The following is a 23,997-nucleotide window of genomic DNA, read 5'->3' on the forward strand; positions in this document are numbered from 1 at the left end:
ATATCTTAGGATACCTGAAATAAGATAAAACTAACTTACAAATTACTTTCTGTTAAGAAACAGTAGCTTGTTTATAATAAATAATGTCTTAATATTGATGAATATTTCAATATTAAGGAATTATTTACTAAAAAGAAGCACCTATATCTGGCTGGAAAGTAACTTAGTAAGTTAGTTTTGCTTTATTTAAATTGTAATGATATTTATTCTACAAACTAGACAAAAATACTTAGTAACACTTTATGTTTTAGCAGTTTTGACATTTTCTAAGAAAACTTGCATCTGTGTCTCAGAAATCAAGTCACACAAAAGGAGATTCTGAAACTCCAGAAAGTGAGACTCTGAAATTCCTCCTTACAGTCTTGTCTCACTTTTGTTGATATTCCAGAGTCCTTCGACATCGTCCTCAGAGGGAATGGCTTCTCCATCGGACAGAGCAATGAAGGCGTCATCTGCAGCTTCATAGTTAATCAGCAAACCATCAGTAAGTTCCTTAAATGTTCTGGAAATCACCTCTGGGTCTATGCAGTTGCTTTGAATTACATAATTTATGTTTCAACTATAGTTTTTCTTCCTCTTTTAGTTGAAAAATTGCAAAAACAGATTAGTCTTTACTTCATCAAATACAGTCAAAATATCTTTGGAAAGTTGAAATTCATCACATTCTTCCATCTAAACACTACAAACTTTCATGGATTTTATTAGGATTTTAACCAAAAAACACTAATATATGAGTAATTAAGTGGAAAGAAGATGTACACTGGTTTTCAAAATGTTTTCAGAATAAAAATCTGAAAAGAGTGGTGCACGTTTGTGCTTAGCTCTCAGAGGCAGAACTTTAGTAGAACAGCCATGCTTTTTTGGCATCTGCATCTTTTCCCATTCCTCTTTGCAAACTAGAGGGTGTGTTGTCAGTTTTTATGTGCTGCCACAAGTTCAGTCAGATCCAGTATCTCTCTTTCATAAAGTCCAGAGTATAATACAGTCACATGAGCTGTGACTCTTTGCAGCTCCTCTAGAGTAACAGTTGATCTTATTTAGGAGAATAAAAGGGCTGAATGCAAACATTTTCCTTCAGCTTCACTACTTTTAGTTGGTCTGTCACATAAAAGTCCAACTAAAAATAAACATGTTGGTTAAAGTTGATAAAATAAGAGCAAATTCATGAAGATGAAGCGCCTGAAATGTACGAAATATCTTGAATTTAGGTTAATTAATTGTATTTTCTTTGACTTCACTGCAAGAACACGAAATCTTGTCTTAATACATTTGAGATAAGAAAAACCTAAATGGAACTTTTTCATCAATATTAAGAAATCATTAACTTACAAGAAGCTTCGGTTTCTTGCTAAAACATTACATGTAAGTTAGCTTTGTCTTACTTCAGGCGTACTGAGATGATTGCACTAGAAATTAATACTTGGTAAGGTTTTGTGTTTTTACAGTGTTCCAAATAACCCTCATAGTTAAAGGAATGAAAATAAAAACAAGCACAAAGAGCTAGTGTAGAATAATCTCTAAATTAGATCATCTGATTTAATCTGGTTGAATTTTTCTCAGACAAACACACAAACTTGGACAAAGGAATTCCCCCTCTGTCGCCTCTTTACGTGCTGGTCTCATTTCATTTACAATGACAAAACTAAGTGGATTTTTTCACCTTCATTTAATAATCTAGTTTCATTTTTTGGTAAATATTGGGCTTAAATGTTTTTGAGGTTGGACGTGGCTGAACGACGGCCGTGTCGTGCCATATCTACGTCGTCTGAATTCATCAGAGGAGCGAGTTATGTAGGTCACTGTGCTCCTTATTTTGAGCTCACAGTCTGTTCTGTTGAGAAATCCTTTTTCGGGAAGCAAACGGGATTTGGCACCCAGAGCCAATCTTTTAAAGCTCTCATTTGGCCGTGGGATCTGCGGGATCAGCGGCTGCCAATGACAACACTTCCATCCCTGACAAGTTATTTTTGATTTTTCAGCATTTCATCTCAACTAAAATACTTGAACATATTTTCTTTCTCCTTTTTTTTCTTTTTTTTTTTTTTAAAAAACAACCCCCTTATCTGAAGTAGGGAAGTGGCCATTAGCAGATGTCTTCCTGTTAGTCCTTTCTCAGTTTAGGCTGTCTCACATTCGCCCACTTGGGGCTATTTATTCCCTTATTGGCTTTTGCATGTGTTCAGCCCAGACCTTTTTAACAGTGGGGCACCTTATAATTATGGACAAGCATCATGGCAACTATGGACCACATTCCACATATGTGAAACAGATGCTACGCTCGTCTCCATCAGCAAACCAGTTGGAGGCATGTGCAGAAAAAAACTCATCAGTCATATGAATAATCTCAGTGGCTGCCTTTGTCAACCTTTGATGAGCGAACACACGCTTATACATGCACACACAAATTATAAACCGATCTGCCATTCCTTTTGTTTTTCCATCCGCAACTCAGAGCTTTATGACATGATGGGGGGTTAGGGCCACGCTAAAAAAACATAAAATAAATAAAAAGACAAGAATAAAGTCATAAAATTGCAAAAACAATGTCAAAATAATCTTGTAATATTACGACTTCATTCTCGTATTATTTTGACTTTATCCTCGTAATATTAAGACTTTATTTTAGGAATATTGACTTCATTCTCATATAATTTCAACTCTGTTGTCATTTGTCTCTGTTGTCATCATATTATGGCTTTATTCTCACATTACAACTTTATTCTCACATCATTTTGTTTTCTTTTCTCAACATTTTATGACTTTATCCACATATATAACGACTTTATTCTTGTATTATTTCAACTTTATTTTCGTACAAGTTTATTCTTGCAGTGCTTTGACTTTTTTCTCATTATATTATGATGTTATTCACTTAGTATTTGTTTTTATTATTAGCATGCCCCTCATACTGTCTTATTATGAAGCATCCAACATGTCAAGGTTCTGATGAAGAAATATTTTGCAACTTTTTAATGAAAAAATACATTTGTCAGAGTTTAAAAAAGTATAAAAGTATTATGCTATCATTTAGTTACTGACCGCATATTTCACATCATAGACATTGAGTTCATTTGAGGACTCAGTGTGTTGTGGTGATGAGATTAATGTTCAAAACGGATCCAGTAATGATGATTGGATTTCACATATATTTTTTATTGAATATAAAAAAAGTCTTCAGTTGTTTTTTTTCCTGGATTACTTGTCTGTTTTCTTTATTTTTTACTTTATTTTGGACACCTTAACGCCATTGTGAAGCTACATGCAGATATAACAAAAATGTTCATGAAAGAAGAAATTCATGGACAAAGAAATGACCATTACATTTCCAGTCCTCGTTCAGAAAATGTTCACATGGTTTAGGATTTTTCAGGCTTAAAATGTTTGTACCAGTGCTGCTACATCACCACCAGTAGAGGAAGTTTATTTTACCCTGGATGATGCTAATTTCTGTAGCTTGTTGCTGTCTTTCATTTTAGAGCCAGAACAGTTTTGGCTGTTTGTTGTTTTCTTTCTCTTGTTCAAATTTCACAAAGAACATCAAATGGCATCACATGTCTGCACAACATCCAGATGGGAAAAGAAATCAAATCCCTCCATAATTCTTCCTACTTTTCAACTTAAAGGTGTTTTTTAATCTGAAAAAATGGAAACCCAGAAGAAGTTTATGTCAATACTTCTGATTTGCCTTCAAACAAGAAACTACAACTCTAGTCTTCCATTAGTGTTGATGCTAAGTAACGTTTGATTTGGTGAGTTTTCTAAGCACAGATTAGAGGAAGCTTTTAAAGACTAAACTATAAATAAGCATAAATACACCTGAAAGGTCTAAATTAAAAGTTCCGTTTTGTTTTTCACTGACTTCAATCATCATATAACAATAATACACAATGAAGTTATTGCTCTATTTTATAACACAGACTTTCAGCTGAAGGGCAATGAAGCAAGTTCCAACTAAACCTGCTTGTCCAAAATATGTGAAACATTTAAACAAATTTGCACAGGTTTTTTACATTAATAGACCAATTTTTGGACTTTTGATCATTTGTTCTTTTATAGTTTATTTCATTAAAACTTCTGTTTAATTTATTGCTGTACATGTAAAATCAGAAAAATTCACAGCAAGACTGTTTCATTTTCATTTTAAGTGGTCACTTTTGAGTGACTTAAAGTTGCTGATTTTGTCCCACGGTGCAAAAATGTTTGGACTCCGCTGTTTTAAAACGAACTGCAGTAAATATGTGATCTGGATCCATATTTAAAAGTAGTTTGATTCCACATAAGAGATGGAGTTGGCCTTAAAAAAAAAAAAAAAAAAAAAAAGAAGAAATAAAAGAAACTGTTCTGTTTGTTTTTCAGACAACAAGCCAACCATTGTGCGCAATGACTACCTGCTGTGTCCCGCTCCCATACTGTATGATCCTGGAGAGTAAGTGGAAACCTGATTTTCATCTCTTTAAGTTCTTATGGTTGAAGGAATTGATTGATATCAGGGTTCAGTATTTATTTCCTGTTTTTCAGTTGTTGCATGTGACGAGTTCTAAGAACTTAATCGTTTCAAACATGATTTTTTTTATCTTCAATGCAAAAGGCAAATGATTTGAAAATATTCCAAAACTTTTTCCTAAATAACATGCAGGTGAAGAAGAAAGAGATCAACTCTCTTTTAATCCAAGCAATAAAAAGAAACATTAATTTTTATTGACTTTCTTGGTAGAAATCATCTAAACGTGAGCAGGCAGAGCAACTATAAATGAGCATAGTGCGTGTAAATTAATTTAGCACTGCAGATTTGTTCAGCAGCTCGTGTGTAAGGTATGACGTTGGCAAGTTCACAAGAAAAGTGTGAAATTTCAAAGACAGACATCACATCAACAGTTAGAAAAGGAAACCTGGATATAGATTCAATATGCTCTTCTATAAATTGAATTGTTTTTTATAAACTGTGAAGGAAGGATGCTGATTAACGTGCTAAAAATCAAGTCGTTTTTTTTTTCTAATACCTCCTTTTTCTTACATTACAATAATCCAAAGTGTTTCATAAGAAATGTGTCTGTATTTTCATCCAAAGACTTCTTGTGCTTTGTTTCTGTTCTTTAATTTCAATTCTGTTTCCATTTCCTCAGTTTAAGCAACTTGTTTCACTCCTCTGATTTCCTGCTTGCTTTTCACGACTTTCTTTCTGCAAACAAACGGCGCCTCAGTTTGTAAATCATCCGTATGTATGTTAAAAGTCGCTGTAAACAGTGCAGTCAGAGAAACACTGCGAGCATACGACCCACAAAGATCGAAGAGGAAACAGTGCAAACATGCATTTTATTCCCGTCTGGGTGGTTATCGCTTGATTTTAACGACATCTTTTATAATCCCAAACCAGAGCAGATGATTGCTAAGGCATTCTAGATGGAACAACAGATTTTAATGTCCTTGCTGACTACAATCCAATCAAAAATGTATGATTATGAGCGCTGCTGCCTCCTCAAGGCCTTTGAGCTCTAAAAGAGATTATGTATCATTCGATGACAGCAACGCCGTAACTGTTCCAAATCAGCCTCAACCTCTCCTCTGTTAATCCAGAGATTTTTAAAAGGAGGTGACGAGTTGTTTTTAGCAGAAGCCGAGAAAAAAAAACCTGCTGGATATTTAGATTTTTTGGTCTGTTTATTTCCCCTGATTCATTATCATTGAAGGATATCATAAAAAACACCCATAGTTCAGCTCTGTTTACTCATGTAACACCAAATTACAGCAAATGTCTTTTCGAGTCACTTAAAAAAAACCAAGTCCAATTCATATTCAGTTGTACAGGATCCAGCTTGGTTCAAAGTTAATTGCCTTCATTCCAATGCAACTCTGCAATGTCAAACTTGGATCAAATCAAAAATCATAAAATGTTCTCCCAATTATAAAACATAGAAAGTAATCTGTCTAAGAAAACCCAGCTGTTTGTGTTGAGTTGTTACCTTTGCAGGGAAATGTCATCCTGAGCAAAAGGAGGCGACAGTGGAGAGGAAGCTCCTCTTTGTACAGTTAGAAACATCCAGCAGCCATTAACGAAACTGCTGCTGGAATTAACTCTGTACTTTTTCCTTATACTTATTCATTTCTTTCTTTGTGTGTGCTTAAATAAACAGTTGGATTATTTATTGATTTACTTTTTCTTTTTTTCCTACTTTCCTATATGCAAATTTTTGGTCTTTTTATCTGGAGGTTCCTGTTCTTCCCTTTTTTTTCTTCTTTTTACACACATATATACACAACTAACTCAATGGAGATGGTAAAAATTACTTGATTTATTTTAAAAAGTTCCAGTTATTTTTATTATGACAAACAAAACTATTAATGCTCAGCTGTGCTGACAATCTGAAGCGGTTTACAGTAGAGACCAAACATTAATGCACTGATACACAGTTAAACAACGTAGAACGTGATTTAGATTTAGACTTTATGTGGAAATGAACATTTCCTGTCTTTATAGGAATATTTTTTCAAGCAAATCATCCAGGAAGTGTTTTTTTTTTTCTTTTTTTTCCCCCCTCTGGTAATAAGTGGTTCAGTGGAAACAGCGGACTTGCTGGATTCTGTTTTTTCACATCCTGTCAGGACCTGACGCCCACATCAAGCTCCGCCCCCTCCGCTTACAGAAAGACCTTGCCTAATTAACTGTTGGCTGCCGATGCTGACCCATTAAGCAGTTAGCTGCTATGGGTGGTGAGTAAACACATCTGCTGGAGGGGCTCTAAAAGGATGTGCGACAGATGCAGCCATTCCCTTTTCCACACTCCCCATTTAAATAATTCACCATGCTCTGACAATCCCCGCACCCCGGACCACCTGCATGGAACGGCGAAGCGCAGGAGCCTCCGTCTCCGTCCATCTGTCTGCTTCTGCTCCAGCAGCACTACAGGCACGCAGGTTGCTCCTTGAACACATCTCTGCTCGTCCGGAAAAAACTCTCCTTCTCTCCGATCCCGCTTTGCGTCCATGTTTTTGCCACACATGGGGGCCTTGTCTTTCCAAAAATAAAACCTTCTTTTTTCTGGGCATCATATTTCAGATAGACTCTACAAAAACACAAAATATTACCAAGTAGTTTCTAGTGCAAATATCCTGGTATACTTGAAATAGAACAAAGTAAACTTAAAAGCAACTTTTCATCAAGAAATAGAAGCATATCTTAAGTCAAAACGTTCTAAATATTGCTGAAAAAAATAGTAGATTATTTCACTAATAACATGGGGAAAAAGTCTTGTTATAAGTAAAATAAACTGCCAGAGAAAATAATATTTTTCATCAATATTAATGAATTATTTGACTAAAACAAGCTCCTATTTCTTACTGAAAAGTTAGTTGTAACTAGGATATTTCCACTAGAAACTTGACTAAAACTACTTGGTAAGAAATTTAGTGTTTTTGCAGTGCAGCAGTCTCCAGAGTTTTAATGCTCAGCTGCAGCTTCCAGTCTACTTCCAGTCCAACCCCCAGATCCGCCCTGGAATCGCTGTCCTCTGTTGGTCATTGAGCCGTGTGGAGGAGGCATCATCTGTGCTGACATCTGTGGCATCAGACTTGAAACTCAGGCATCTGCTGATTCTACTTCTCCCCACTTCCTCCTCCTCCCCTTTAGGAGACTCTGCACACGACCCTGGGGCCCCATCCAGAGGTTAAATGGTTGCCTACCTGCAGCAGCATGTCCTCACCTGTGCTTTCATTTATGTGTCGAAGAAGTACCTGAGGTGACACCTGCTTTACATTACAGGTGCAGCGTCCGACGTGAACGCTTGTTAAAAATTAAACACGCCGCCCCATCTCCTCCTCTGAGGGTAAAAAGATGTTTTCAACCGAAGTGCCTTGCTGTTTGTTTGTTGCAACACAGACATGCTGCTTGTGCAGAGATCTGCTGTTCAATGATGAGCCTGGAAACACACAAAAACGCCACAACACAAAATGCTTGCAAAGTATTTTTAGTCTACTTTCTAGTCCAAAAATCTTCTATATCTTAAAATAAGACAAAACTACTTAAAAGTAACTTTTGAGGAGGGGAAGATGGCGGAAGAGGAGTAAGACGTGCCTCGCGTGGGCTCCCGCTTCAACCTCTTTAGTTTATGGTTCTCTACCAAATGTCCTTGCTGTTTTGAGCATTAGATCTGTCCGGACTCGTCCTCTAAGTGATTCCTGCTTGGAAGAGTAGAAGAATGGCGACAAATTTGAGGAAAGGCAAACACTCTAGCTTTGCGGCTGCTAGGCCCGATACCGCCTCGGAGCAGACTATTGCTAAAGCCGGAAGCTCAGCACCTCCTTCTCCTTCCCGTGGCGAGGCGGACGCACTCTCCTTGAAGTCTGACATTCTTGCCGCTATAAAAACCGATATCTCAGTTGTGATTAAATCCGAAATAAAAGAGGCTTTGGCTGAAGAGTTCACTTTTATTAAAGGAGAGCTACAAGCGGTGAGAGCGGAAGTGGCTAACGGCACAATGCTACTTCGTGCCGACCTAGACCACGTTAAACAAAGCGTCAAAGAGGTAGAAGATGGCTTGTCAACCTGGTCCGATGAGGTTGTTACTCTACGCACCACTGTGTTGGAGCTGAAAGAAGAAGTCGATGGGCTCAAAAAGAAGTGTGACGATATGGAAGGGCGCATGAGAAGGTGCAACTTGCGGATCATTGGGGTTCCCGAGACGCCAGAATCCAGCTCCACTGAAGCAGTGGCTAAATTGCTAGCAGAGGTGCTACAGATGGATAAAGCGCCATTGATTGACCGAGTTCATCGCACTGGCAGTGGGAGCAAGTCAGGCGACAAGCCGCGGGTTATTGTCGCTAAGCTGCACTATTATCAAGAATGTGTGGAAATATTACGTCGGGCCCGGAGCCGTGGCCCTCTTCGCTTCAAGGAGGCACCGATTATCATCACATCTGATTATACAGCGGTTGTGGCCAGGGCTCGGGCGGCGTTTTCGGAGGTGAGGAGGCTTCTTCGCAACCGACGAGATGTTCGTTACGGCCTGCTTTTTCCTGCTAGGCTCCGCATTTCTCATGGGGAGGAAGACAAGGAGTTTTTGGATGCCAATAAATCAATGGATTACGTTAAAAAGAAAATCATCTCAGCGACGGCCAGCGAGGACAGACGTTAACTGCAGGTCCAATCCCCATCGTTCCACTATTTCAGGTTGTACGGAACCTTCCGACATTATGTCCCGTGCTATATCTTGATTTAATTTTCGACACTATTCCGAGGGACAACATTCTTCTTTTGTGTTCTATGTATGAGGGTTTCGCAGGGGGTCTGTCCAGATCTTGGTCAGTGATGCATTTACTGTATCAATGCAGCAAGGAGCATAAACGACATTAATTCTTTAAAGTAGGGGAACCCTTTTTTTATTTTTTATTTTTTTTGTTTGTTTTGTTGTTGTTTTTGATTACTGTTATTTAGCTTTGGCGGGAGCCCAGGCAGGGAGACAAGTTCCCCAGCACAAGCACAAATGTGTGGATTTTTTGTTTGTTGGATTCTCCTTGGTTATTCAGGAGAGAGGGGTGGGACTATACTGGATCTATTTGTTTTAAGTATGCCTTCTGTCAGGTTACCTTTTTGTGATGGTTTGTGGTTATTGTACTACATCTGATTGACCATTCATGAGCAGTCCTAATACTAATAGGTTCATCAACAGTCACCCAGTTAATTGTGTGAGTTGGAATGTGAAATCCCTTAATGGTCCAGTGAAATTTAGGAAAGTTACGACACATTTAAGACAACTTGATGCCAATATTTCTTTCTTGCAGGAGACCCATTTGTGTGAAGCAGACAGTGTAAATCTATGTAGGCGATGGTCCGGTCAGGTGTTTCAGTCTAATTTCCAATCTAAATCGAGAGGGGTAGCCATCTTAGTTGGTAAACAGGTGCAATTCACGGCATCCTGTGTTAAAACGGACGCTGCTGGACGCTATGTTATTGTGGTTGGAAAACTGTATGCACTTCCAGTTATTTTAGTCTCGGTATATGCTCCAAATTGGGATGATCAAACATTTTTAACACGCTCTTTTCAAATTTACCTAATATTTCAACACATAACCTTATAATTGGAGGAGATGTGAATTGTGTGCTATCATCCCTTGATCGTAGTACAGCGGGAAGGATCTCTCTCTCTAAATCTGCCCAGTCAATTAATTCATTTCTTAACACTTATGGAATGGTTGACGTATGGCGTTTTCGAAATCCGACCCTAAGACGGTATTCGTTTTTTTCCCCTGTTCATAAGAGCTATTCCCGGATTGACTATTTTCTCCTCGATAAACGGATTTTACCTTTAGTGAGCGAATGTAATTATGGAGCTATAGTCGTTTCTGACCATAGTCCGCTCATAATGAAACTGAACATTCCTGTTATGCAATCAGTCTATCGTCCTTGGCGACTTAATCCCATACTTTTATCTGACGAAAACTTCGTCGATATGCTTACTTCTGAAATTAAGTCTTTTATTGATATTAATCGGACTCCTGGGATGCCACTCAGCACTGTTTGGGAGTCATTAAAGGCTTACCTGAGAGGTCAAATCATTTCTTACTGTGCAAACAAAAAGAAAAAAGATATCGAACGGCTAAAATTGTTAACAGATCAGATTCTACAATTAGATAGGGAATGCTCCCATAATTTTACACAAGACTCTCTTCAGAAACGTGTATTACTTCAGACAGAGTTTAACATCTTATCTACCCAACAGGCCGAATATTTATTATCCAAATCTAGGTGTGGCTACTATGAGCATGGTGAAAGGGCTGGACGCCTTCTTGCGCAGCAGCTACGGCAACGCTCAGCTAAACAGGATATCTCAGCAATAAATGATGAGCATGGTGTAAAATGTTGTGAGGATGCTGGAATTAGTCTATGTTTTAGCAAATTTTATCAATCTCTGTATACTTCTGAAGCCTCACTTAACCCAACTGAACTGGATGATTTTTTTAAAGATATTAAAATCCCTTCACTAAGTTCTGATTTATCTAACGAATTGGAAAGAAATGTTTCTTTAGCTGAGATTAACTCTGCAATTAAAAATATGCAAAATGGAAAATCTCCAGGACCAGATGGTTTCCCGGCAGAATTTTTTAAGAAGTTTTCTGATTTACTTTCTCCCCTGTTGCTATCAGTTTTTGAGGAGTCCCTGGCCATACATTTACTGCCGCTGTCTATGCGTCAGGCTGTAATATCACTGCTTTTAAAGAAGGATAAAGACCCCTTGAGCTGCATTTCATACCGCCCAATATCATTATTAAACACTGATGTTAAAATTCTCACAAAGATGTTGGCAAAACGAGTTGAACGGATTATCCCTACAATTGTTTCACCTGACCAGACTGGTTTTATTAAAAATCGTCAATCCTTCTTTAATATCAGGCGGCTATTTAATGTGTTGTATACTTACGCCCCGCCCGGTCACAATTGTAATGAAATTTTAATCTCGCTGGACGCTGAGAAAGCGTTTGACCGGGTGGAATGGAACTATCTATTTAAGACCTTGGTGATGTTTAACTTCGGTCCTAAATTTGTTTCATGGGTGAAGTTGATATATACCTTGCCAATGGCAGCAGTACGCACTAACAGTAATCTATCCAGTTATTTTGAATTGAAACGTGGGACGAGGCAGGGATGCCCACTTTCGCCACTTTTATTCGCAATTGCAATTGAACCACTTGCAGTGGCTTTGCGAAACAGCCCCAAAATTAAAGGTATTAATCGGTTTGGCACTGAACATAAAGTTTCCCTATATGCTGATGATACACTTCTTTATATCTCAGATCCCTTATCTAGTATTCCTGAGTTACTTATTTTACTTCAAAAGTTTGGAAACATTTCTGGCTATAAGGTTAACCTTCAAAAAAGTGAATTGATGCCTGTGACTCCAATGGAAGTGCAGCATATGGGTCCAGTCCCTTTCAAAATTAGCCCTGCTAAATTTAAATACCTTGGTATTTGGATTACTCACAGTCACAAAGATCTTTATACAGCAAATGATCTGCCTCTCCTGGTGAACCTTAGGAAAGACATCACTACATGGGCATCTCTGCCTCTATCCTTGGGAGGTAAAATCAATATAATCAAAATGGCAATACTGCCTAAATTACTTTATCTATTTCAGAGCGTGCCAGTGTTTCTCACCAAGACTTTCTTTACAAATTTAAATAGTGAGTTGTCGTCATTTATTTGGAATAAGAAGCACCCGCGGATAGGCTGTAAGATGCTACAGCTACCCCATGGTCTTGGTGGCTTGTCACTCCCCAATTTCCTATATTATTACTGGGCGGCTAATATTAGAGCCTTACTGTACTGGTTGAGAGAGGACAATCCTGCTCCCACTTGGGTGACTTTAGAGAGGAATTCGGTTACGGCTAGCTCTCTCTCTGCTTTACTCTGCTCCCGGTTACCGTTTAATCAACCAATCTCAACTTATACTTCTAATCCGGTTATAACTCACACAATAAAAATCTGGAATCAGTGCAGGAGGATGTTTAAAAGTACGGAATTATTAATATCTGCTCCAGTATCAAATAATCACATGTTTGCTCCTTCACTAATGGATTCTGTTTTTTATGCCTGGAGTTTAAAGGGAATAACTTCTCTAAATGATCTTTATATAGACAATAAGTTTGCCTCATTCGAACAGCTCACACAGAAATTTGACATTCACAAGTCACAGTTTTTCAGGTATTTACAATTGAGACATTTTGTAATGTCAAACTCTGGATGTTTTCCTTTACATCCACCAACTTCTCTTATTGATGAGGTTTTGATGTGCAAGTCTGTAACAAAACGCTCTATGAGTAGAGTCTATTCCCTGCTCAGTTCATTTAATGATACCAATTTAGATTCCTTGAGGGTCAAGTGGGAGATGGACTTGGAGGAGTCCTTATCAGATACAGTTTGGCAAAAAATTATTCAAAATATCTATTCGTCCTCAATATGTCTGAAACATGTTATAGTTCAATTCAAGGTAGTACATCGTTTACACTGGTCTAAGGACAGATTGTGCAAACTCAAAAGGGACTTGGATCCGACGTGTGATCGTTGTAAACAATCTCCAGCCACACTTCTACATACATTCTGGTCTTGTCCAAAGTTATACAGATATTGGCAAGGCATTTTCGACACTTTTTCAGGAATATTTGGACAAACTGTCTGTCCATCACCACTCATCTCTATCTTTGGGGTGGCTCCAGCAGAGACTTCCTTCAGCAAACATCAGAGGACTGTGTTAGCTTTCTGCTCTCTACTGGCTAGAAGACTCATTCTTCTTCGATGGAAGGATCCACATCCTCCAAGTTATGGACATTGGTTAAGAGAAGTTATGTCTTACATTCATTTAGAGAAGATCAGATATACTGTTAGGGGATCTGTAAACAAATTCTTTGACATTTGGCAGCCATTTATATCTTATGTCGGGAATATTTCGGCAGATAACTTTGTGTAAAGGTCAAATATTGGTTCTGTGTGTGCAAACCTGTGCTCTGTATCGGCTGATGTATGAATAAAAGGTGTATTCTTGTTGGGGTAGTAGATCCGGTATAGGAGGGGAGGGTTGGGAGGGATTTTTGTTGTATATTTCGTCAGTTTTTTTTTTTTTTGTTTGTTTGTTTTGTTTTGTTTTTTTATGTGTATGTGTGTGTGTGGTGTATGTAAAAAAAATAATAAAAAGACCTTGATCAAAAAAAAAAAAAAGTAACTTTTGAATAAAATATAGTTTTTTAAGTCAATAATTTCTTAATATTGATTAAAAAAAATCCTAGCTCTACTGGCAGATTATACCTACAACAAATCAAAAACACAAAATCTTATCAAGTATTTTTGTCTAGTTTCTAGTGCAAATATCTTTGTATATGTAAAATCAGACTAAACTAACTGAAAAGTAACTTAAAGCCAGATATAGAGACTTGTTTTAAGGCAATAATTTCTTAATATTGATGAAAAAGTACTAGTCCCACTGGCTGTTTCTTTCACTTATTTTTTATCAATACTAAGAAATTGTTGACTTAAATCATCTCCTATATCTTCCTAAAAAGTTATTTGGAAGTTAGTTTTGTCTTATTTCAACTGTACAAAGATATTTGCACAAGAAACCAGATCAGAAATGTTTGTTTTGTTTTTTTTATATGTATTTATTAAAACTTTCAGTAAGTTGTGACAGATAAAATGTGAAAAAGTTCAGCTCTTCTGTCTTTTCCTGGAGGTCCTAATGCCATCTGCACAAATGCACAGTTCCTGATTGGCTGTCACTAACAGCCAATCAGAGAAAGGAGGCGGGTCTTAACAGTATTGGCTTTGACATTACGGAAAACAGTTAGCCATGATCTTGGGCAGCTTTGATTTAGTAACTTGTGAAAGTTTATTTGAATGCAATCTGCTTTTGACTTGAAATATTTTATTTTCTGCTTGATATTATATAAATATAATATAAACTGCCCTATAACAAATTACTTAATATAATTTAGACTGACTGATGGCAGATTTCTCAATTGTTATTTTGACTAAACAGTTGCTGCAGTGTGCCTGCATGTCTTTTTGTATGTTTTTGTGTTAATTAGGGAGATTTTATGGTTGCTTTCTGCCAGATAACTTAGCCAGTAGAAATTATAATTAAATAGAAAAGTTAACAGCCAATCCATGTGATCAATATTGGTGAATGGCAGCGTAAAATCCTGACCAGAGCATCCTTTAGTTTCTCCTAATTCCCACTTTTTAAAGAACAACTGGCACAGCAGTTTATAGGCAGAGTTCCTGAAGACGGCATTTGTTTTTCTTTCTATTGTTGAAGCAAGTTTTAAGATTCTGCTTTTATTGATTAAAACCAATAACCGTTTGATCAGTGTTTTACGGAAATCTACCTCTGCTGAGTAACAACAGCCAGATTTCTCCAGCGTCTGTCACACCAGGATCAGTTTGGATTGAGTTTTTCACTCGACTGCTCATCACTCCGTCCAAATGGTGGATGTCTGTCTCAGTGAGACGGTGTCTCATCTGGTTCCCAGGCTTCATGGGACGGTTTCCTCCCCGCCATCAAAAACTTCTGCCGTGCAGATGTGTCCAGAGTGATGGCTGCTGGATGCCAAATGACAGGCCTTGCATATGCCACGCCGTAAATTATTCAACCTCCACAGTTTTCACATGTTTAAAAGAAGTTTGAGAGCCATTAGCGTCTCGGTCGTCGAGCTGCTGCAGCTGTGTGGCATCATCAAAGCTTAGCGTCACGCTGGACCCACTTTCTGACAGATCAGAGTGAGCCCTGGGACAAACTTTTCCTCCACTGGGGTCCAGATATGTACAACGAAGAGCACAAGTGTCTCTTTGTATCTAAATGTTAACTGATTTGTGAGTCCCGTAACAAGGATCTGCCTTTTATTCAGACATTATGATCGGCCCACCAAGCAGCTGCAGCTCCCTCCTCTGTGTCACTCACTGGCTTTCACTGCAGGAAAGTTAAATGACAGCCAGCTCTTTTTTTTCTTTTTCAATTATTCATCTAGCTTTTAATTTAGAACCCACTAAGCTAAACGTAAATTTTTTGTGAGGTCTTGTTGGTATGTGAAGGTTCAATTATATTCTAGAAGTTAGAATATCAGCTAAGTGTTTTAGGAATTCATTTGAAAAAATACTATTTGTTCAGAAATTAAATGAATTACACAGAGATTGGTGTTTTTCAAGTGTTTGGTGTTATTGTAATATTGATGATAATGGATTACAGCAAGAAGCAGATATTTTCTTAGGGCTTTCTGGATAAATACAACCAAAACAAACACGCCAGTCTACTGCTAGCTCGAGAAATGGGTCATGATCTTTTACATAAGACAAAAAATAAATTCTTTGACCGCTCAAATCTGACGCCACTCCTTTTTTGATTACATTTTATGAAGAAGCAGCACCACCACAAGTGAGGAGAGGAACAGGTTGCTTAGAGGGTTTGGTGGTTTTGACACAGAGTAGCATGAACACAAACCACACCAGTTGAAAATGTAACAAATTTAATCAAGTTTACAAGACTATCAGGTGTGAAAACACTCTTTAATTTTCCTCTTTAGGTTCTCTATGGGGTTCAGGTCAGGCCAGTACCACCATCATCACTGATCCAGGTTCTGGTTCAATTCAGATCATGTACCAAGTCCTAATTGCAGAAGAAAGCATAAAGTTCTCTTATTTTTCTGATAGACCTTGTTGACTTTGAATTCAATAAAACTCAGTAGACCAAAACCCAGAGAGGACATGACGCCTTAAATCATTACTGGAAAGTTCATGCTGGACCTTGATCAGAGATGGATTTTAAGTCTTTCCACTCTTCCTCTGGATTCTGGGACCTTAATTCCATAAGTAAAAATGCTACATTTAATTTTATTTGGAATGATCATTACCTTTCCAGCATTTTTCTCCATTGAGGCGAGGTATTTTGGTCATTTTTCCCAATCCTCTCAGAGCTGTGCTCATCCTTGTTGCTTCACTTCTTGAACTCTGTGACCAGTTAGCTTCTTTAATACAGACTTTATGCAAAGCAGGATCCTTGTAGAGGCTTCCGGTGTCTGTGTGCAGGACATCTGTCAACCAGCAGGCTTTGCTTCAAAATTTCTGCATTTCCAATCCTCTTTCATTGGTCTGATGTAATTTTCTGATTTTCCTTCACTGACTGTTCATCGTTTGCAGCAGTTAACACCTAAATATGTCTTTCCAAAGTATTACTTTTTATTACTTTTTCAATTGATTGACAGTAATTAATAATTTTTTTGAGGATGTTCTAGCTAGTGTGAGCTGCAGGTGTAAATGTGAGGAATTGCAAATTGAAATGTGTTTCACCAGATGGAAGTGCTGCATGTTTTTCTGATGTAAAATGTATGTGAAAAACATAATTGTAATTTATGTTCATCAAATTCAGTGCTATAACTAAGGTAAAAATGATTGCATGACTTGTGCCTGGGTTCTGACTGCTGTGCAGGAAGTGAGCGCTTGGTGTGTGGGCGCGTACGTGTGTGTGTGTGTGTGTGTGCGTGTGCGTGGGTGTGTGTGTGTGTGTGTGTGTGTGTGTGTGTGTGTGTGTGTGTGTGTGTATGGGGGGAAGCAGAGAAGGTCCTGCTCTCTATGGTTGAGTTGTGGTGCGTTCAGGGTGTCCGGTGTTGTCAGGATGAAGGGGGCTGGGCTCATCAGTGTAACTCGCTTGGGAGCTTTCTTCCTTCACACTGCGGGGTTGCACCTCCAGCTTGATTAACAACCTGCCCACCATTATTCCGGACTGAGAGTGTCAGCTAATTTAGCCTCACCCCCACGCCCTCCTCCCCCTCACCTCTTGCCTCACGTTCAGCACTTAGTTAACATGCAAAGACCCCGAACGCCTCGTCAAAGCAGCAGCGACTTTCTGAATGTTTATTATAAAGATGCACTCAACCTGTTTTAAAATGATTTGTCTCATTTTAAAGTAAATTGAGTTTGTCTTTTTGTGCTTGCCAGGTCTGGATAAAGGATGGAAATAAAAAAAAAACATTCCTAGAGCTTTTCAATGTGAAATTCTAAAAAAAAAAAAATTACAAAATAAATGAATTTATGAGTTTTCAGTATATAAGCTAAAAAAAACATTCTGAAGTGGAGCTCTGACTGCCAGTTCTTACTCCCATTTTGTCCCTTCCTACATGTATTTTGTTCCTATTGACAAGTCATTTTGCACCCCTGTACTTGACTATTACATGTTAGTTTATACTTATTTGTAATTAAGTATTTGTTATTAGTTATGGCAAAAAACCATAATATTGTATACATGAAAATTCTGGACTAATATTGATGTGAGATATCAGTATTGGTGTTGTTTACCGTATTTTATAGATTTTTTTTTTTTACCCCTCCAGGGTACAGGTGTAGCGTTTGAGTCCTTATTAGCTGTTTTGTGTTGTCAGACAGGTGTTCTATGTAATCGATGTCTTGAATCTACATTTTCTTCAGGTAAAATGTATTTACTTTGAACGGGCAAGTTGGATTTAAATACATTTTTGTTCTTGTGATGAAGTGTAACTGAGGCAAAAACCGAGGAAACCTCAAAGACAGAAAAATCCTGCAATATTTGAATGTTAAAGTTTCGGTGCCATGCATTCACACTTTGCAGGCCCAAATATATATTTAAGCAGCTGGATTTTCTTCCACAGTCCTAACAGCCTGCATGTAATATGGGATTTAGTGACATGTTGAAGCACATGGAGAGCAGTGGAAACACTGAAATGATGGAAAATGTGAAGAGTGAGGAAAACACAAGTTAATCACAGTGAATATCATGATTTCCTGGGCCAAACATTAGGAAGGTCTTACATGGCTAGTAGCTCACATAATATTATATTTTATGAATCCACGCTTTTCAAACATGTGCACAATATAAAACTCACCATAACAGATGTGGTGTTTTAATACTCCTGGATTTTCTGAATTTACATGATAGAAACAATTAAATCAGTACAGTTTAAAAAATTACAAAGTTACTGTACATCTTTTTGGGAATAACATGGAGGTACTGCAGGATGTTTTAGACCAACCATGCATTAAATCATAGCCACTAATATGTAGGACTACATCAATTTTTATTATTTTTCTTCTTTTTTGGAGAGGGAGATATGAAGGAAAAGGTTTTATAGAGAATGGCAATTCCTAGTTTTGGCAGTTCTGGATCAATTCAGAATGCTCAAGAATCAATTTTAATCTGCTTTATTTTTTGCAAAATTATATTTTGAATAATTCTTTGATATTTCTTTCATTTTAGAAAAGCCAGGGAATAAAGTTACCACAAAACTGATTACTTAAGTTACAGAATTTTATGCACAAACCTATTTTTGTTTAAATTTGAACCTTATGGAAATGTTTTAAATGTTTACACTTTTTCCTTTTGTCAGATGCAACCGCTGTACCCCGAAAGATTTGCATCTCTAGGATAAGGCACCAAACTGTCTTTTTTCACATCCTTCTAGAACCGGCCCTGTTGACTGCAATAACAATATCACAGTTACCTGCTTTTCTATTCATGCATAGCCTTCCTTTTTAAGATCTGTTGGTGTAAAAAAATTACGAAAACCTAAATGTTTGAGATGTAATAAAAAGGCAGAAATATGTGAATTCCTAATTGATATGTAGGTGAAAAGTGTAGGGAAGAATCAACAAGTTGGATGACTTGTCAAAGTGCATCCTGTAGCAAAGTTCTTTGACCTGCATCTTAAATATTTAGTGTTGCAAACAAGGTAAGGTGCAAAGAAGTCACTTCAGAATATTTAGAATACTCTGCATAGTAATGGACACACGGTCTGGTTGCTCATCTGTTCTGAACCACAGGAGAATTGGTGGCCCAAGGCACTGCCTCAGGCTGAATCCACAGCAAACACAGCGCTCTGGTTATTATTCCACAGCAGCTCTTTTTTAATGCAGGCCTCCCCTGTACAGTGTTGCGCGCTCACAGCTGGCCTCTCACACACAGTTCCCACTCTGCAGGCTTCTGTCTCTCCTCTCTCCTGTTTTATGACTTAGGGTGGGGAGGCGGGGGGAGTTTTTCAAGCGTTTGACTCGCTCCACATCCCGAGTTCTCATTAAACCTGCCGTAATTGGATCGGGCGTAACAGACATATGGAAATTGCGGTGCCGTTCATCATTAGGGTTTTAATTGCGCCCATTTTGGCCTCTGCGTTTCTGCCTCTAAATAAGTCATAGGTGTTCGCAGGCCTTGTTACTGCAAGTCAAGTTGGTTCATCCAAACACGCTGACGCCTGGGATGATGAGAAGATCTCCTCCATTCCCGTCCCTTCGTTTGGTTTTGCTGCTGTTCTTTTCTTTGTCCGGGTTTTCAAAATATGTGCACTGTAAAATTTAACAACTTTTTTGTTGTGACGACAATATATGAACTGTAAACTGTGGCGGCAAGATGTTTCATACTTTTTCACAACACTGAACATTATTAAGATGTATGGCACATTTTGCATACTTTATATGTCTGCCTTACATTGTTGATGTTTTAAAGATAAACAAATAATTATAAAATAAAGATTTGTGTGTGAGAAGCACAGAAAATCTATCTCTCCAACCTAGATTAAATCAATTTATATTATTTATTTGAATTTGTTTGACAGATTAACTAATTTTTGTTTTTGTTTTGCAGGACTATGGATGTTCTTATCAGCCTCAACAATGGCAAATCATTCATCTCTAGTGCCTACACCATCACTGCATCTACATGTGTGAGTCTGAATTACTTGTCTGCTTTTAATCCAGCCAGTTTGAATAATGTGGTTTTATTATATTTCTTCCAACAAACAAATATTATATAAACATTGATTCTAGCTTCAATAAATGCTTGACGTTTAAATGGTATTGATTACTAAGAATGCAACAATATTCTATTATATGTTTTTATAATAGCATAGAAATAAAGCAATATTATCTTTTTAAAACATTTATTCATGACTGAAATTTTTTGTCAAATCAATTGTGATTAATTGAATATTGAAATAGTTGTCAACTAACTTAGTGATTGATTAATCAAAAAATGCCATTTGCTGACAAAAAAAACATATTCCGAACAGTAATTAAGCCAAAGCTGTACAAAATTTAAATACACTTTGTATTTAAGATGCAAAATATAAATATGTTTTACCCAAAATTCATCAAGGGATGTAGTTTTAGATTCACCTGGCACAAACTCACTACAGGAATGCTGTGTTTAAGTTCTGCTTCTTGATAAATAATCTCATGATTTTCTCTTGCAGTCAAGCGGTTATGTGGTTCTGATTGTGATCCTGGTGTTGCTGGCGCTCCTGGCTTTGGCCTTCTTGTGGTGGTTCTGGCCTCTCTGCTGCACTGTGGTAAACCTTCTCATCTCTTTGGTTAACCCCTGTGGCTCCTTCGTGGACCCAGAATTACAGCAACTTCTGCTGAAATAAACCAACGAAAAATAGTTAGTTTGTATTACCTTAAAAGTAAATCATTGCCAGTTACTCTAATATTTAATATGACAAAAGTGAGAACACTAGTGTATGCTCGTTTTCTTTTTTTTTCTAACGTCTGCAAACTTCCTGTTTGCACAGTTGCACCCTATTCTAAGAATGCACATATTTACTTAAATCAGGACTTTTATACAACAAATAAACAAATAAAGAAACCAAAATCATCCAGGCAGAGAGAGTAGGTTGAACTGTTTGGCTCTGAGCATCCTCGGTATACTTATTTGTCATATTCTGAAACAAAATATTGCTAAATATTTTCTCACCCTTGTTCCTTGTGCTCTACAGTGCATGATACTTCCTCTCAGCAGGAAGTGAAGAAACCACATCCTGTAGATCAGCTGGTGGTGGCTGCTTAGACATCAGGTTCTGACAGAAAAACAGACAGAAAAATACTCCAAGGCATGGATTAGTGAAAAAAAGATCTGAGTGACAGTTGCTGAAAACTCTGTTTATTCAACTCCAACACTGGGTTTTCCCAGGGACAGACGTGATTAATAATAATACCCAAGATTTTTTATGGTTTAATCCCATTAAATCTGTTCCTGCTCTAGTTTAAACTGTGCTTCCTGATCTTGTCAATCAGCTCGTTGAATTTCAGCTGCTATTTCTCATTTCCTGCCTTCTACTCTTCGTTCTTTAGTTATTATTGTTTAACGTGGCTCTGAAAATTATCTTTAAACATATTTCTATACAATTTTCTTACCAAAGTATCAGTGTCTTACACACCAAAAGGGAAAGTACATTTACTTTATTTCTGATGTTCCACTCTACTGACGAACGTCATGTAAATATAGTTGTTCAGTGTTTTGAGCCTGACTTTACAGTTTTCTAAATATTTCATATCTGAGACGTTCCGGCAAGACCAGACCAAAATATGAGATTTTATTTTTATTCACTGATTTAACAAATATTTGGCTGACACAGGATTAATTTTCTGAAAGAAAGCCTCTAGGATGTAAATTTAGTGACTCTTATAGAATCCTGATGTGTGATTTGGTGTAGAAATGATCAGCATCATTATTCTAATTAAATTGGCCAAGAGAAGAAATATAAATGGAAACTTTTGGAAGGCCAAGAACACACCCCTGAGGTATACCACAATGAAACTAAGCAAGAAAAGAGATTAAACTGTCAAAAAGATTTTGTTTAAAACACAAAACCCTACATATATACATTAGGTGATAATTAGAGGTGCATCAATTGTTCTCTGCCGATTTTGTTAAGTTTGGTTGATTGGCTTCACCTAAGGCCAATATTATCTACCTCTGCAAAAGTCTGAAAGTCAACTACTGTCCACTTTTGCTCTGCCTGACAGACTAGGAAATTTCTGTAGTTTCGCAGGTATTCTTCAGTGTTTTTCAATAAAGGAAAATTGGATTATTCTGACCTTATGACAAAAATTGGTATCGGACAAAATCGGAATCAGCAGATCAGGCCAGAAAACAGCAACCATCCAGCAGCAAAAGAGGTCTGTTAGATTCACAGTAAGAATATATTACTACTAAGAGCATTGTGTGCATTAAGAGCTTTATAACCAGAGTGAAAGCTGCTGAAAACACAGTTACTGTTCATATGTGGGAACTTTGCGAATTGATCATTAGCTACTTCCCATTTTGCCATTTTATTTTCTTTAGAGTTAGGCATGCAGAAGTAAAGGGTAAATCAGTCTGGATATAACTGTGAATGTAACACTGTGTGTTAAAGAGAAATGGATGACTTTCTCTAAATAGAGCTTAAAAACGTTTTGCAATAAACCTACAGGATGCCAGATGTTTCGGCCCCACAGGCACATATTGTTGGTTTAGTCCTGAGTATTCATTAAAAACTACAGCTTTAAAAATCCCTCACCCTGCCTATACCCCATTTATAAAACAATTCTCACCCACTTAACCAATTACAGAAATCCACAACAGATTATCGTTTGGGGCGATGAGAGAGGGGCTACAGATGGCGTGCACCACCTCTTTCTCTCAGCCTTTTTTCTACTGAGATCTGATGAAGGCAAATTTTCCCCCACCACACTCGCCTGCCCCGCGTCACTCACCTCACTCACCCCTGAAATGATAGACGTCACCTGGCTTTGTGGACCTGAAGGGATCCCATCCAGGATGAGATGGAAGCATATTTTGGAAAACCAACAAAGGCATTAAAATGTAAACCCCCTGCAGCATGTCTGGCCACAGACGTGTTTGTCTTGGTGGAGGGAGCTGCTGTTGCCTTCCATCGAGGGACCCAGCAGAAGAGGAGGGCCATGTGTGGCTTGTTAATATTTAAACCCCCAGTCTGCCAGGCTTCGGCAGTCGAGATGAGGCGATGAGGCCACGCGCGCACACACAAACTTCCCTCCCACAATCCCTCTCTTCCTCTGCCTCTACCCTCATGGCCCGTTGCCAGACGAGAGGTCAGACAAGCTGTGGAGTGGTAGTTTCTTTGTTTATCATTTGTTTGGAAATTAAGCCCTGCCTGGCGTTGCCTTTTGTTTAAATCAAAGGTTTGGAGACAGAGTTTTCAAAGGCAAGGGAATTTATCTGAATTACAAATGAATCACTGCAAAATTGGACACACTTTTGGAAACATTTTCAACTCATTTGGTGCCTAATATGTTGGTGACTTCTAATTACTTTGTTATTTTATTAGGGCTGTCAATGATAAATGTTGCTCTACAATAACACAAAGTCTTACCAAGAATTTCTGTTTGTTTTTGTAGTGCAAATATCTTAGTAGGCTTGAAATAAGACAAAAAGAATTTAGAAGTAAAATTTCAGCAAGAAAAATTAAGTTGTTAAAAGTGAAAAAATATAAATTTCACTGGCAGATGATTTCACTTACAACTACTTATTTTTCAACAATCTTAAGGAATTATTTACTTAAGCTCTGATATCTTGCTGAAAAGTTACTTGAAAGTTAGTTTTTTCTTATTTCAAGTATGAAAAACGTGTACTAACATATGTGAACTAAATCAAACATTCTTGGTAAGATTTTGTGTTTTTTGCACAAAAAACTATTAGTCTAAAT

The 23,997-nt window shown here is 37.6% G+C and overlaps 1 protein-coding gene across 1 annotated transcript in view; it reads left to right on the forward strand.

Annotated features, from left to right (window-relative positions):
• antxr2a (ANTXR cell adhesion molecule 2a) overlaps positions 1-23,997 on the forward strand; it is an 88,114-nt gene that overhangs the window by 17,140 nt on the left and 46,977 nt on the right. The window contains exons 9-12 of the mRNA XM_044111608.1: positions 389-484; positions 4,357-4,426; positions 20,139-20,217; positions 20,746-20,841. Of these exons, the coding sequence (XP_043967543.1) occupies positions 389-484; positions 4,357-4,426; positions 20,139-20,217; positions 20,746-20,841 (341 nt within the window). The remainder of the gene's footprint in view (positions 1-388; positions 485-4,356; positions 4,427-20,138; positions 20,218-20,745; positions 20,842-23,997) is intronic.

Source organism: Gambusia affinis, linkage group LG03 (genome assembly GCF_019740435.1).
Source record: "Gambusia affinis linkage group LG03, SWU_Gaff_1.0, whole genome shotgun sequence".
Classification (NCBI taxonomy): Eukaryota; Metazoa; Chordata; class Actinopteri; order Cyprinodontiformes; family Poeciliidae; genus Gambusia; species Gambusia affinis.